The sequence below is a fragment of the Delphinapterus leucas genome, chromosome 4 (genome assembly GCF_059928025.1).
Source record: "Delphinapterus leucas isolate spDelLeu-1000000601 "Yukka" chromosome 4, BTC_Dleu_Yukka2, whole genome shotgun sequence".
Taxonomy (NCBI): domain Eukaryota; kingdom Metazoa; phylum Chordata; class Mammalia; order Artiodactyla; family Monodontidae; genus Delphinapterus; species Delphinapterus leucas.
In genome coordinates, this window is record NC_143132.1 from 70,279,745 (window position 1) to 70,293,324 (window position 13,580).

General features: G+C 37.5%; 1 protein-coding gene across 1 annotated transcript in view; it reads left to right on the forward strand.

Annotated features, from left to right (window-relative positions):
- UMPS (uridine monophosphate synthetase) overlaps nucleotides 1-13,580 on the forward strand; it is a 54,266-nt gene that overhangs the window by 22,452 nt on the left and 18,234 nt on the right. Inside the window, exons 2-5 of the mRNA XM_022567573.2 lie at nucleotides 1,860-2,013; nucleotides 3,891-4,562; nucleotides 10,186-10,361; nucleotides 11,927-12,041. Coding sequence (XP_022423281.2) covers nucleotides 1,860-2,013; nucleotides 3,891-4,562; nucleotides 10,186-10,361; nucleotides 11,927-12,041 — 1,117 coding nt within the window. The remainder of the gene's footprint in view (nucleotides 1-1,859; nucleotides 2,014-3,890; nucleotides 4,563-10,185; nucleotides 10,362-11,926; nucleotides 12,042-13,580) is intronic.

Here is a 13,580-nt window from a genome sequence, read left to right on the forward strand (position 1 = left end):
CACCTGTTGGTCTTCAAAGCCAGGTGTTTTGAGTGCTCATCTCTCTGGTGTAGGTCCCAGGGGTTGGGGTGACTGATGTGGAGCATCAGGGAGAAGTTCCATATTTGTGAGATCCCTCCTGGTTATGGGTTGCTGAAGTAGTGATGGAGTTTTTGGCGAGACTGTGTCTCTAACTCTCCTGCCCATCTCCATGTGCCCTTTTATCCTTTGTTGTGGAGTAGCTGTTCACCTAGCTCTCAGGTTCTTTTCGGAGGGAATTGTTCTTAATATAGTTGTAGATTTGTTGTGTCCATGAGAGGAGGTGAGTTCAGGATCTTCTTACTCCACCATCTAGAACCACCTTCCCACTTGTTTATTTTTGGTTTTATTTCTTTGCTTTTGGTGTCAAGTCTAAAACATCATTGTTAAGACCATTGTCAAGGAACTTACCACCTGTTTTCTTCAAGGAGGTTTGTGTTTTCAGGTCTTACATTCAAGTCATTAATCCATTTTGAGTTAATTTTTGTGTATGATGTAAGATGTAGTCTAGTGTTCCCAAAACCATTTTGTTGAAGAGACTGTCCTTTTCCCTTTGTGTATTCTTAGCTCCTTTGATGTAAATTAATTGAACATATATGTGTAGGTTTACTTCTGGGCTCTCTATTCTGTTCTGTTGACCTGTGTGTCTGTATTTATGCCAATACCATAGTGTTTTGACTACTATTACTTTGTAATATAGTTTGAAATCAGGAAATATGATACCTCCATATTTGTTTTTCTTTCTCAAGATTGTTTTGGCTATCCAGGGTCTTTTGTGGTTCCATACAAATTTTAGGATTGTTTGTTCCATTTCTGTGAAAAGTGCCATTGTAATTTTTTAGAAACTTCATTGAATCTGTATATTGCTTTTAGTATGGACTTTTTTTTTTTTTTCTTTGCGGTACACAGGCCTCTCACTGTCATGGCCTCTGCCGTTGCGGAGCACAGGCTCCGGACGCGCAGGCTCAGCAGCCATGGCTCACGGGCCCAGCCGCTCCACGGCATGTGGGATCCTCCCAGACTGGGGCACGAACCTGTGTCCCCTGCATCGGCAGGTGGACTCTCAACCACTGCGCCACCAGGGAAGCCCTAGTATGGACATTTTAACAGTTTAATTTTTCTGATCCATGAGCATGGAATATTTTTCCATTTACTTATGTCATCTTCAGTTTGTTTGTTTTTAAAATCAATGTCTTATGTTTTTAGTGTACAGGCCTTTCACTTCCTTGGTTAAAGGTCTTTCACTTCCTTGGTTAAATTTATTTGTAAGTGTTTTATTCTTTTTTTTTTTTTGGCCGTGCTGTGCAGCATGCGGGATCCTAGTTCTCTGACCAGGGATTGAACCCGTGCCCCCTGCAGTGGAAGCGCGGTGTTTTAACCACTGGACTGCCAGGGAAGTCCCTGTTTTATTCTTTTTAATGCAATTGTTTTCTTAATTTCTCTTGTGAAACTTCTTAATTGAAGACTCCTGTTGGGAAAATAAAACTAGCAGGTGATAGGTTTAGACATGACAAGCATAATGAATTACTAAGGAAAACTGTGAAGCCTAGGGGTCATCCTTAGTCTTCAGGATGAACATCATAGCCTTTCCTAACACATTCCATGTTGCCCTTGGAGCAGCCCTGAGTCTAGCTAAGTAGGCTAATTCTTCTGTTTTTATATTTATATTTGTAAACTGGGATTTGTGGAGAGGACAACTTAACAAAAAGGCATTTATATTTTTCTGATCAGGTTTAAGACTCTCCCTTGCTGGGTTGTTACTGTCTTTATGTTGTTACATGATTTATACACCACTTAAAATAGTAATAATAATAATTGGGTTATGTGTTGTTTTCTTACAGGTTGCAGAAATTTTATTCCAAACTGCCCAAAATGCAGGGATCAATTTTGATACTGTGTGTGGAGTACCTTATACAGCTTTACCATTGGCCACGGTTATCTGTTCAACCAACCAAATTCCAATGCTTATTAGAAGGAAGGAAACAAAGGATTATGGTAAAGTAAAAATAGTATAAGCTTTAAGTTGATATGTAGCCTGATACTTTTAGAATTTGTTCTTCTAGGCACTGATGTTCATAGTCACCTTGAATATTCTTCATAGGGCCTTTAAGTTGTTATGGCCTGTGGAATTTGTTAACTGTTGTTATAAATCACCTCCCTTTCCTTTAGAGTCTAGGGGTGAAATGCTTTGTATTAATTAGGCAATGGAAAAAAGTGCTTTTTTTGTGCACCAAATTTATGAAACCCAACATTTTTACCAGCGCTTCCCTCATCAGAAGAATGTTCTAAGAGCACTTACTTTCCCAATGTATTTATATTTAAATTGCATGAATAAAATTAATCTGTTAAAGCAATGTGAGGGAATTCCCTGGCAGTCCAGTGGTTAGGACTCTGCACTTCCACTGCAGGGGGCCCAGGTTTGATCCCTGGTTGGGGAAATAAGATCCCACAAGCTGTCCAGGTGGCCAAAAAAAAAGTAAATGCCACATGAAATTCTAAATGAAGATGTTTTTATGGGTTCATGGCAGTAGGTTATCAGGTGGGTGTTTTAAATGTGGGCTGCGTTAAAACTAAATCAATCTAAAAGTATTGGAACTGACTTCATATTTGATGATCTTAAGTGCTAATGATTTTTTCGTGTTGTTTTATGTTGGTGTGATACTGTTTTTGTTACTTCTTTTTGAAAAGAGTCCTTTTTACAGATGTGTTCTAAAAATTTTATGATGAAATCATATGATGTCTGGGATTTGCGTCTAAAAATTATGGGGGGAGGGTGATGTTGGAGTTATAGTTGAAGCAAGATTGCCCATGAGTTGCTAAGTGGTGAGGTGCTGTATTTGTGGAGGTTTGTTATACTATTTTGTCTAGTTTTGTTTGAAATTCTCCATTATAAAAAAATTAGACAAATGTTTTTGCCACTTAGCGGCACAGTGTTTATCTCTATGAATCACTGCCATAAGACTACTGTTTCTATTTCCTTATTATGTATCTTCAAAAATATTTCTTAGAATAAGATCATTAATTTAAAAATATACCTATAAGTACTCGCAGTCTCATGTTCTCATGTAAGATGATTCAGTTAAACTTGCCAATTCTGCAAGGGAAGGAAAGGAGTTGGGGAAAGAGCAAAGACAGTACCTGTGGAAAGTTCAGAACGTAGGCAAAATGCCCACTATATCTATTCTGATTCAAAATAAGAAATTTGGTAGTGGAAAATGTAAAAATGAATCTCTAAACCATGAGTCTGTGTAGTCTACAGCCTGAGTATTTACAGTTTGTAGATTATCTGAAAATAGTCTGCAGTAGGGGTTGGAGTGGGGAAGTGTGTTTAGTCACATTACATTACATAGCTCATAACGCTGTGGTGATTGACCTCAGTGGTTGTTGAATATTTTCCCTCCTGCATTTATGTGCTCAGAAGGCCAGTTGTTTGGCTGATCTTGAATAAAGAAATTGTTGATGGAAAAAGGAATGATTTCATTGATGATATTGGGCTATTCTTTGTTTCATAACTTTCATTGACCTAGGTGATCTTGCCTTAATAAAACCTGTATTTGAAATTTTGATCATAAACACATGAAATGATGTTTTATACCGTTAAATAATTTGCTAGTTTTACTAAAAATGTTCTGTATATGTAACTTTGACAATTTTGAAATACATAGGCACTGAACAAAACAGTAATTGTGGCACATTGAAGATTCATTAGGAATTTTAAAAATAAAGTAGTTCCAAAGTAGATTATCAGAAAATATAATTTCGATTATCTCCCTCTTCATAAATACATGCCAAATTTATACTGCAAGATACATCTTGAGTTGGCTGAAATATATAACTTTAAAACAGAGTCAACGTAATTTTTTCTTTTCTAGGTACTAAGCGTCTTGTAGAAGGGGCTATTAATCGAGGAGAAACCTGTTTGATCATTGAAGATGTTGTCACCAGTGGATCTAGTGTTTTGGAAACTGTTGAGGTTCTTCAGAAGGAGGGCTTGAAGGTCACTGATGCCATAGTGCTGCTGGACAGAGAGCAAGGAGGAAAGGACAAGTTGCAGGCACATGGGATTCGTCTCCACTCAGTGTGTACATTGTCCAAAATGCTGGAGATTCTTGAGCAACAGAAAAAAATTGATGCTGAGATGGTCGAGAGAGTGAAGAGATTTATTCAGGAGAATGTTTTTGTGGCAGCTAATCATAGCGGTTCTCTCCTTTCTGTAAAGAAAGGACCCAAAGAACTAAGCTTTGGTGCACGTGCAGAGCTGCCCGGGATCCACCCAGTTGCATCAAAGCTTCTCAGGCTTATGCAAAAGAAGGAGACCAATCTGTGCCTGTCTGCTGATATTTCAGAGTCCAGAGAGCTGTTGCAGCTAGCAGATGCTTTAGGACCCAGAATCTGCATGCTCAAGACTCATGTAGATATTTTGAATGATTTTACTCTGGATGTGATGAAGGAGTTAACCATTCTGGCAAAGCGCCATGAGTTTCTAATATTTGAAGACCGGAAATTTGCAGATATAGGAAACACAGTAAAAAAGCAGTATGAAGGTAAGTATTATTCAGGAACCAACAAGAATCACAAATCCAGCTTAAACTGGCTGAAGAACAGAAGGAAATGTATTGGCTCACATGACAAAGTCCAGCTGTAGAAAAGCCATGGTTGGCTCTAGGAGCTCAAGTGATGTCTTTTGGCCTTGCTTTCTCTCCAAGTTTCAGCTCTGCTTTCTTCTCTCTTGACTTCTTTCTCAGGTAGGCACACTCCTCAAACCAGTCGCTCAGACCTGGGGTATAGAATACCTTTATTAGCTCACCTGGGTAATATACCCTGCTCCTGGTGATGTGAGGCTATTTTTTAAAAATTTTTATTGCTTTACAATGTTGTGTTAGTTTCTATTGTACAGCAAAGTGAATCAGCATACGTATACATATATCCCCTCTTTTTTGGATTTCCTTCTCATTTAGGTCACCACAGAGCATTGAGTAGAGTTCGCTGAGCTAAACAGTAGTTACATTAGTTATAGATATGATAGATAACATTAGTTATCTATCATAGTATCAATAGTATATATATGTCAATCCCCATCTCCCAATTCACCCCCCCGCGGCAACTTGGTGTCCATACGTTTGTTCTCTACATCTGTCTCTATTTCTGCTTTGCATATAAGATCATCTATACCATTTTTCTAGATTCCACATATATACGTTAATATACAGTATTTGTTTTCCTCTTTCTGACTTACATGACAGTCTCTAGGTCCATCCACGTCTCTACAAATGACCCAATTTCATTCCTTTTTATGGCTGAGTAATATTCCACTGTATATATGTACCACATCTTCTTTATCCATTCTGCTGTTGATGGGCATTTAGGTTGCTTCCATGTCCTGGCTATTGTAAACAGTGCTGCAGTGAACACTGTGGTGCATGTATCTTTTTGAATTATGGTTTTCTCTGGGTATATGCCCAGTAGTTGGATTGTGGGTCACATGGTAGTTCTAGTTTTAGTTTTTTAAGGAACCTCCATACTGTTCTCCATAGTGGCTGTATTAATTTACATTCCTACCAACAGTGCAAGAGGGTTCCCTTTCCTCCACACCCTTTCCAGCATTGTTTGTAGATATTTCAGTGGTGGCCGTTCTGACCCGTGTGAGGTGATACCTCATTGTAGTTTTGATTTGCATTTCTCTAATAATTAGTGATGTTGAGCATCTTCTCCTGTGTTTGTTGGCCATCTGTATATCTTCTTTGGAGAAATGTCTATTAAGGTCTTCTGCCCGTTTTTTGATTGTGTTCTTTGTTTTTTGATATTGAGCTGCATGAGCTGTTTGTATATTTTGGAGATTAATCCTTTGTCAGTTACTTCATTTGCAAATATTTTCTCCCATTCTGTGGGTTGTCTTTTTGTTTTGTTTATGGTTTCCTTTGCTGTGCAAAAACTTTGGAGTTTAATTAGGTCCCATTTATTTTTGTTTTTATTTTCATTACTTTAGGAGGGAAGTCAAAAAATCTTGCTGCAATATATGTCAGAGTGTTCTGCCTGTGTTTTCCTCTTAGAGTTTTATAGTGTCTGGCCTTACATTCAGGTCTTTAATCCATTTTGAGTTTATTTTTCTGTATGGTGTTAGGGAGTGTTCTAATTTCATTTCTTTAAAATGTAGCTATCAAGTTTTTCCAGCACCACGCATTGAAGAGGCTGTCATTTCTCCATTGCATATTCTTGCCTCCTTTGTCGTAGATTAGGTAACCATAGGTGTGTGTTTATCTCTGGGCTTTCTATCCTGTTCCATTGGTCTATATTTCTGTTTTGATGCCAGTACCATACTGTCTTGATTACTGTAGCTTTGTATTATAGTCTGAAGTCAGGGAGCCTGATTCCTCCAGCTCTGTTTTTCTTTCTCAAGATTGCTTTAGTTATTCAGGGTCTTTTGTGTTTCCATACAAAATGCAAAATTTTCTGTTCTAGTTCTGTGAAAAATGCCATTGGTAATTTGATAGGGATTGCATTGAATATGTAGATTGCTTTGGGTAGTATAGTCATTTTCACAATATTGATTCTTCCAATCCAAGAACATGGTATATCTCTCCATCTGTTTTTGTTGTCTTTGATTTCTTTCATTAGTATCTTCTAGTTTTTTGCACATATGTCTTTTGGCTCCTTAGGTTTATTCCTAGGTATTTTATTCTTTTTGTTGCAATGGTAAATGGGATTGTTTCCTTAATTTCTCTTTCTGATCTTTCGTTGTTCGTGTATAGGAATGCCAGAGATTTCTGTGTATTAATTTTGTATCCTGCGACTTTACTAAATTCATTGATTAGCTCTAGTAGTTTTCTGGTGGCATCTTTAGGATTTTCTATGTATAGTATCATGTCATCTGCAAACATCTGCAAAGAGTGAGTGTTTTATTTCTTCTTTTCCAATTTGGATTCCTTTTATTTCTTTTTCTTCTCTGATTGCCATAGCTAGGACTTCCAAAACTGTTGAATACTGGCAAGAGTGGACATCCTTGTCTTGTTCCTGATCTTAGAGGAAATGCTTTCAGTTTTTCACCGTTGAGAATGATGTTGCTGTGGGTTTGTCATATATGGCCTTTATTACGTTGAGGTAGTTTCCCTCTATGCCCACTTTCTGGAGAGTTCTTATCATAAATGGGTGTTGAATTTTGTTGAAAGCTTTTTCTGTATCAATTGAGGTGATTATGTGGCTTTTATTCTTCAATTTGTTAATATGGTGTATCACATTGATTGATTTGCATATATTGAAGAATCCTTGCATCCCTGGGATAAATCCCACTTGATCATGGTGTATGATCCTTTTAATGTGTTGGATTCGGTTTGCTAGTATTTTGTTAAGGATTTTTGCGTCTATGTTCATCAGTGATATTGGCCTGTGATTTTCTTTTTTTGTGATATCGCTGTCTGTTTTTGGTATCAGGGTGATGGTGGCCTCGTGCAGTGAGTTTGGGAGCGTTCCTCCCTCTGCAGTTTTTTGGAAGAATTTGAGAAGAATAAATCCCACTTGATCATGGTGTATGATCCTTTTAATGTGTTGGATTCGGTTTGCTAGTATTTTGTTAAGGATTTTTGCGTCTATGTTCATCAGTGATATTGGCCTCTGATTTTCTTTTTTTGTGATATCGCTGTCTGTTTTTGGTATCAGGGTGATGGTGGCCTCGTGCAGTGAGTTTGGGAGCGTTCCTCCCTCTGCAGTTTTTTGGAAGAATTGGAGAAGGATCGGTGTTAGCTCTTCTCTAAATGTTTGCTAGAATTCGCCTGTGAAGCCATCTGGTCCTGGACTTTCGTTTGTTGGAAGATTTTTATTCACAGTTTCAATTTCATTACTTGTGATTGGTATGTTCGTATTTTCTATTTCTTCCTGGTTCAGTCTTGGAAGGTTGTACTTTTCTAAGAATTTGTCCATTCCAGGTTGTCCATTTTATTGCCATATAGCTGCTTGTAGTAGTCTCTTATGATCCTTTGTATTTCTGCAGTGTCAGTTATAACTTCTTTTTCATTTCTAATTTTATTGAGTCTTCTCTCTTTATTTCTTGATGAGTCTGGCTAAAGGTTTATCAATTTTGTTTATCTTCTCAAAGTACCAGCTTTTAGTTTTATTGATCTCTGCTATTGTTTTCTTTGCTTCTATTTATTTCTGCTCTGATCTTTATGATTTCTTTCCTTCTACTAACTTTGCGGGTTTTTTGTTCTTCTTTCTCTAGTTGCTTTATGTATAAGGTTAGGTTGTTTATTTGAGATTTTTCTTGTTTCTTGAGGTAGGATTGTATTGCTGTAAACTTCCCTTTTAGAACTGCTTTTGTTGCATCCCATAGGTTTTGGGTTGTCGTGTTTTCTTTGTCATTTGTTTCTAGATATTTTTTGATTTCTTCAGTGATCTCTTGGTTATTTAGTAGCATATTGCTTAGCCTCCATGTGTTTGTGTTTTACAGTTTGTTTCCTGTAATTGCTTTCTAATCTCGTAGTGTTGTGGTTGGAAAGTTGCTTGATACGATTTCAATTTCTTAAATCTCCTGAGGCTTGATTTGTGACCCAAGATGTGATCTATCCTGGAGAATGTTCCGTGTGCACTTGAGAAGAAAGTATATTCTGCTGCTTTCGGATGGAATGTCCTGTAAATATCGATTAAGTGTATCTGGTCTAACGTGTCATTTAAGGCTTTTGTTTCCTTATTAGTTTTCTGTCTGGATGATCTGTGCATTGGTGTAAGTGGGGTGTTAAATTCCACCACTATTATTGTGTTACTGTCGATTTCCCCTTTCACGGCTGTGAGCATTTGCCTTATGTATTGAGGTGCTCCTGTGTTGGGTACATAAATATTTATGGTTGTTATGTCTTCGTCTTCTAGGGTTGATCCCTTGATCATTGTGAGGCTATTTACGTAAACTTCTTGAACCCCAAGGTATAGTTAGGGGTTATTTCCCTAAAGAAAATGGCTGTGCTTATGCCAGAAGAAAGGGACATGGGTTCTAGGCAGGCAAAAATGACAGATGTTGGCCCTGCAGAACACTGTGAGTTCTGAATATTCAAAGAATGAAAATTGCAGATATAGGAGACAAGGAAAAGGTAGTATAAAGTAAGATTTATTTTTAGCAGAAAAAGATCTGTTGATATGCATCCTTTTTAAAAAATTTTGTTAAATAGGAGCTCAAGGTAAGAGCATACATTAGTTTAAAAAGTGCTTAATTCTTTACCAGTTCTTTACCCATTCTTCTATGCAACTTTCTGTTATATTGGGTGTATCTCTTTTTTCACTTACCCTTACAACAGACATTTTATGTTATTTAACAGTTATAAGCATCTTTTGAGATAACAATTTTTCTTAAAGTAATACATATATATTCTTAAGCTATTTCTTTAGGAGAGATTTGTCTGTAATGACTTTCTTCATGTGCTAAAGATATTGACTGTTGGGACTTCCCTGGTGGTCCAGTGGTTAAGACTGCGCTCCCAATGCATGGGGCCCAGGTTCAGTCCCTGGTCAGGAAACTAGATCCCGCATGCTGCAACTAAGAGCCCGCATGCCGCAAGTAAGACCCGGCACAGCCAAATCAATAAATAAATACTTCTAAAAAAAAGATTGACTGTTGAAAGAGTTATACAAACTTCTATAAGTTTACATATAGTTTTTTTTCAAAAATCTACTTGGGTTACTGTTGTCTGCTTTTAAAATGAATACAATTGTCTATTGAAATTTGAAGAGCTAAAGAGACCTAAGGAACAAGTAGATTTGAGAGATGGTAAAGTTTCTGAGAGATCCCTACAGAACGAAAATTTGTCATCTTTAGAGGAATTTCAGTTGATATCTTCCACTTAACAAACAACCTGTCTTCACTGGACCCTTTCCAGTTGCATAAATCTTATTGGTAGTCACAAGCATCAGCCTGCAAGGAAAAACAGTCTTATCAGTTTTGCTAGTAAACTAAGTGTAGAACTTATAAAATATTTTTCTCCTTGTGATTTCTCAACCAGCTAACCAGGTGGACAGATAAATTTTTCACAAGTAGGTCCATTGATAATCACTAAAATTCTTGAAGTGTTTCGCTATTACATTGACATGTTACTAGGAGATTATTTCCATATTGTAGTTGGTTGGTTGGTTAAAAGTTAAGGGATTTTGTTTGGAAATTGACAGATATCTTTTTTCCCCTTTTCATAGGTGGTGTCTTTAAAATAGCTTCTTGGGCAGATCTAGTAAACGCTCATGTGGTTCCAGGCTCAGGAGTTGTGAAAGGCCTGGGAGAAGTAGGCCTGCCCCTGCACCGGGCGTGCTTACTCATTGCAGAAATGAGCTCTGCTGGCTCCTTGGCCACTGGGAGCTATACTGAAGCAGCGGTAAGTGACAGAGGAGAGAGATTGGGGCAATAGAAGGCCAGGGCTGTGACACTAGATGTTACAGGGGAAGAAAATACCTTAATTTGGGGTCTATGGAATTGCTGTCAAAAACAAAAAAAATCACCTGCTGTTTGTGTGACAGTATATTAATACTAGTTGGCTAGAATATCCTGATGGTTAATAGCATTTTATATCTTGTAGTGTACACCAAAGAAATTTGAACTGTACTCTAAGAGAGGAACATTGAAACACAGATATTGGGTCAAATAAACATATGTCTGTATTTACCTGGTCTTTAAGATAGAGGAGTTTTTTCCCTTTCACCATGAATTGAAATTGAATAGCTTTTTCCCAGATACGCAGTTTCTTGGAATCTCCCGAGTCACACACAGATGCACATTCTCATGACAGCAGCCCACATGAAGCAGCTTACCTTTTCAGTCTTTGATATTGATTGGCATTGTATGGGAGAGCTCTTAACTAGAGTCCAGACACATTGTTTCCTTTAGTAGCTCCCCATTATTAAAAATCCTTATAACACCATACATGTTAGTGCCCAGCTCCAACCCCCTGCATGCCAGAAAAAAATGAGAGATGGATAATCATCTAGTTATAAAGCTCCTCTTTACAGTCTCCTCTGGGCAAGGTTCATAGTTGGATAATCACCTAGAAAGATGGATGGATTATCTTTGCAGATATTTTAAAGACTATTACTTTTTAAAGTAACAGGAATTTTTAATAAAATTTTAATTTTTACATGGGAATTTATGTTTCATATTTCAAAGCCTGTGGAACTGTGAAGAATTCATATGGCCCTAGGGCCAGGTTTTAACAGCACCCCTGAATTGACCATAAATGTCTATGATTTCCCAACTCTCGTAGCAGAGGGTCCATGAGTCAGTGCTAATATTTGGCATTCTGGATCTGGCTCAAGGACAATACATTGATTTTTGGTTGGTGGTAGTACTTAGTGGCAAGAATGGAACAGTCTGGGCCTCAGGGAAGAGCCAAATTAGAAAGTCAGGCAGACCTTCTAGGGAGGCTTCTATGAATGTGAGGTAATGGTAGAGAAATTGTGGAGACAAGTTATTGGCAAATGTTAAAGAAGAGGGAAAGCTGTAGAGGTAAGATTTCTTTAGCTAGCTCTTAACAACATAGTGGTGTTTTATGTGGTGGCTGTCCTTGAATATCTATGTAGATAGGCAGTAAGTCAGTGTGGTTTTATACCATTATAAATGTATTCTAGAGTACTACTTAATATCCTTTTTGGAAGTAGGTAGGTCCCCAAGCATTATTACAAATAAGTAACGATGCAGCATCTAGATTTTAGATGCACATAATATAAGATTTTTAGTGTTTTCAGTGTTTGGTTATAGGAGAAGGGGACAGAAGGTGTTATTTCAGGGTGGTCTTAATGGAGCAAGTGTGTAGATTCATATCTAAGATTACCCGTTTTAGATGTAATTAGTTTAATATGAAATGAGGAAATGCATCTATGAAATAAAGTTTCTTACATTCTGTGTGGTTAAGTGCTTTCTTGTAATCTTTTATTACATTCCATTTAGGTGAGAATGGCTGAAGAGCATTCTGAATTTGTGGTTGGTTTTATTTCTGGCTCCCGAGTAAGCATGAAACCAGAATTTCTTCACTTGACTCCAGGAGTTCAGTTAGAAGCAGGAGGTAAGTCTATTCATTGGTAATGGTTTTTCCAAAATGCTTCTTTACCCAAGTCAGCAAGGACAAAATAAAACTTAGATATGCAAAATAGCTTGCAGTCTAATTTTAGGATGAAAATCTAGAAAGCTACTTTTTGTTGAAAAATGCCCAGAAACTGATAATTTTAATTGTTCCCAACTGATGTTCCAAATATGCTGCCAAAAAAGGTGTTCTGTGCTCAAGGAGGAATGCTCTAGGTCAAACAAAATCAGACATTTGTTTAGGACTTTGCAGAGCCTTTGATGTGCTAATGTTTATTGTGGCTCTTCAGTGTGGAGATACATGGTTCTGTCATGTCATCCAAACTTACCTGAACACGTTAACACTTTTAGCAGTCTGAGAAATGCAGTTGCAGTGGCTAAAAGAAAAAGAGCAAACTTTCTCAATGATAGTCTCTAGTCAGTGAAGGAGTAATCTAGGTTATTAAATGTCCTTTTGGGGTTCAAAGTTGTTTTGTTTTTTTACTTTTAAAAAAGTAATATAGTAGATTTACAATGTGTTCATTTCTGCTGTGCAGAAAAGTGATTAAGTTATACATATATATACATTTTTTAAGTATTCTTTTCCATTATGGTTTATCACAGAATACTAAATATAGTTCCCTGTGATATACAGTAGGCCCTTGTTGTTTATCCACTCTATATATAATAGATTGCATCTGCTAACCCCAAACTCCCACTCCATCCCTCTCCCACCCCACCTCCCACTTGGCAACCACAAGTCTGTTCTCTGTGTCAGTGAGTCTGTTTCTGTTTCATGGATATGTTCATTTGTGTCATATTTTAGATTCCACATATAAGTGGTATCACAGGGTATTTGTCGTTCTCTTTCTGACTTACTACACATAGTATGATAATGCCTAGGCCTATCCATGGTGCTGCAGATGGCATTTTGTTCTTTTTTATGGCTGAGTAGTATTCCTGTGTGTGTGTGTGTGTGTGTGTGTGTGTGTGTGTGTGTGTGTGTGTGTGTGTGTGAGTGACTTATTTCTTCTTTATCCATTCATCTGTTGATGGCCATTAAGGGTGTTTCCATGTCTTGGCTATTGTGAACAGTGCCTCTATGAACACAGGGGTGCATGTATCTTTTTGAATTATAGCTTTGTCCACATATGGACAAATCCAGCTTTGTCCACTGGATCATATGGCAACTCTATTTTTAGTTTTCTGAGGAACCTCCTTACTGTTCTCCATAATGGCTGCCCCAATGTACATTCCCACCAACAGTGTAGTTAGGTTCTACATTCCCACCAACAGTGTAGTTAGGTTCCCTTTTGTCCACACCCTCTCCAGCCTTGTTATTTATAGACTTCTTAATGATGGCTATTCTGACATGTGTGAGGTGGTACCTCATTGTAGGTTTGATTTGCATTTCTCTAATAATTATTGATATTGAACGTCTTTTTATGTGCCTGTTGGCCATCTGTATGTCTTCTTTGGAGAAATGTCTATTTAGGTCTCCTGCCCATTTTTTTAAATTAATTTATTTATTTATTTATGGCTG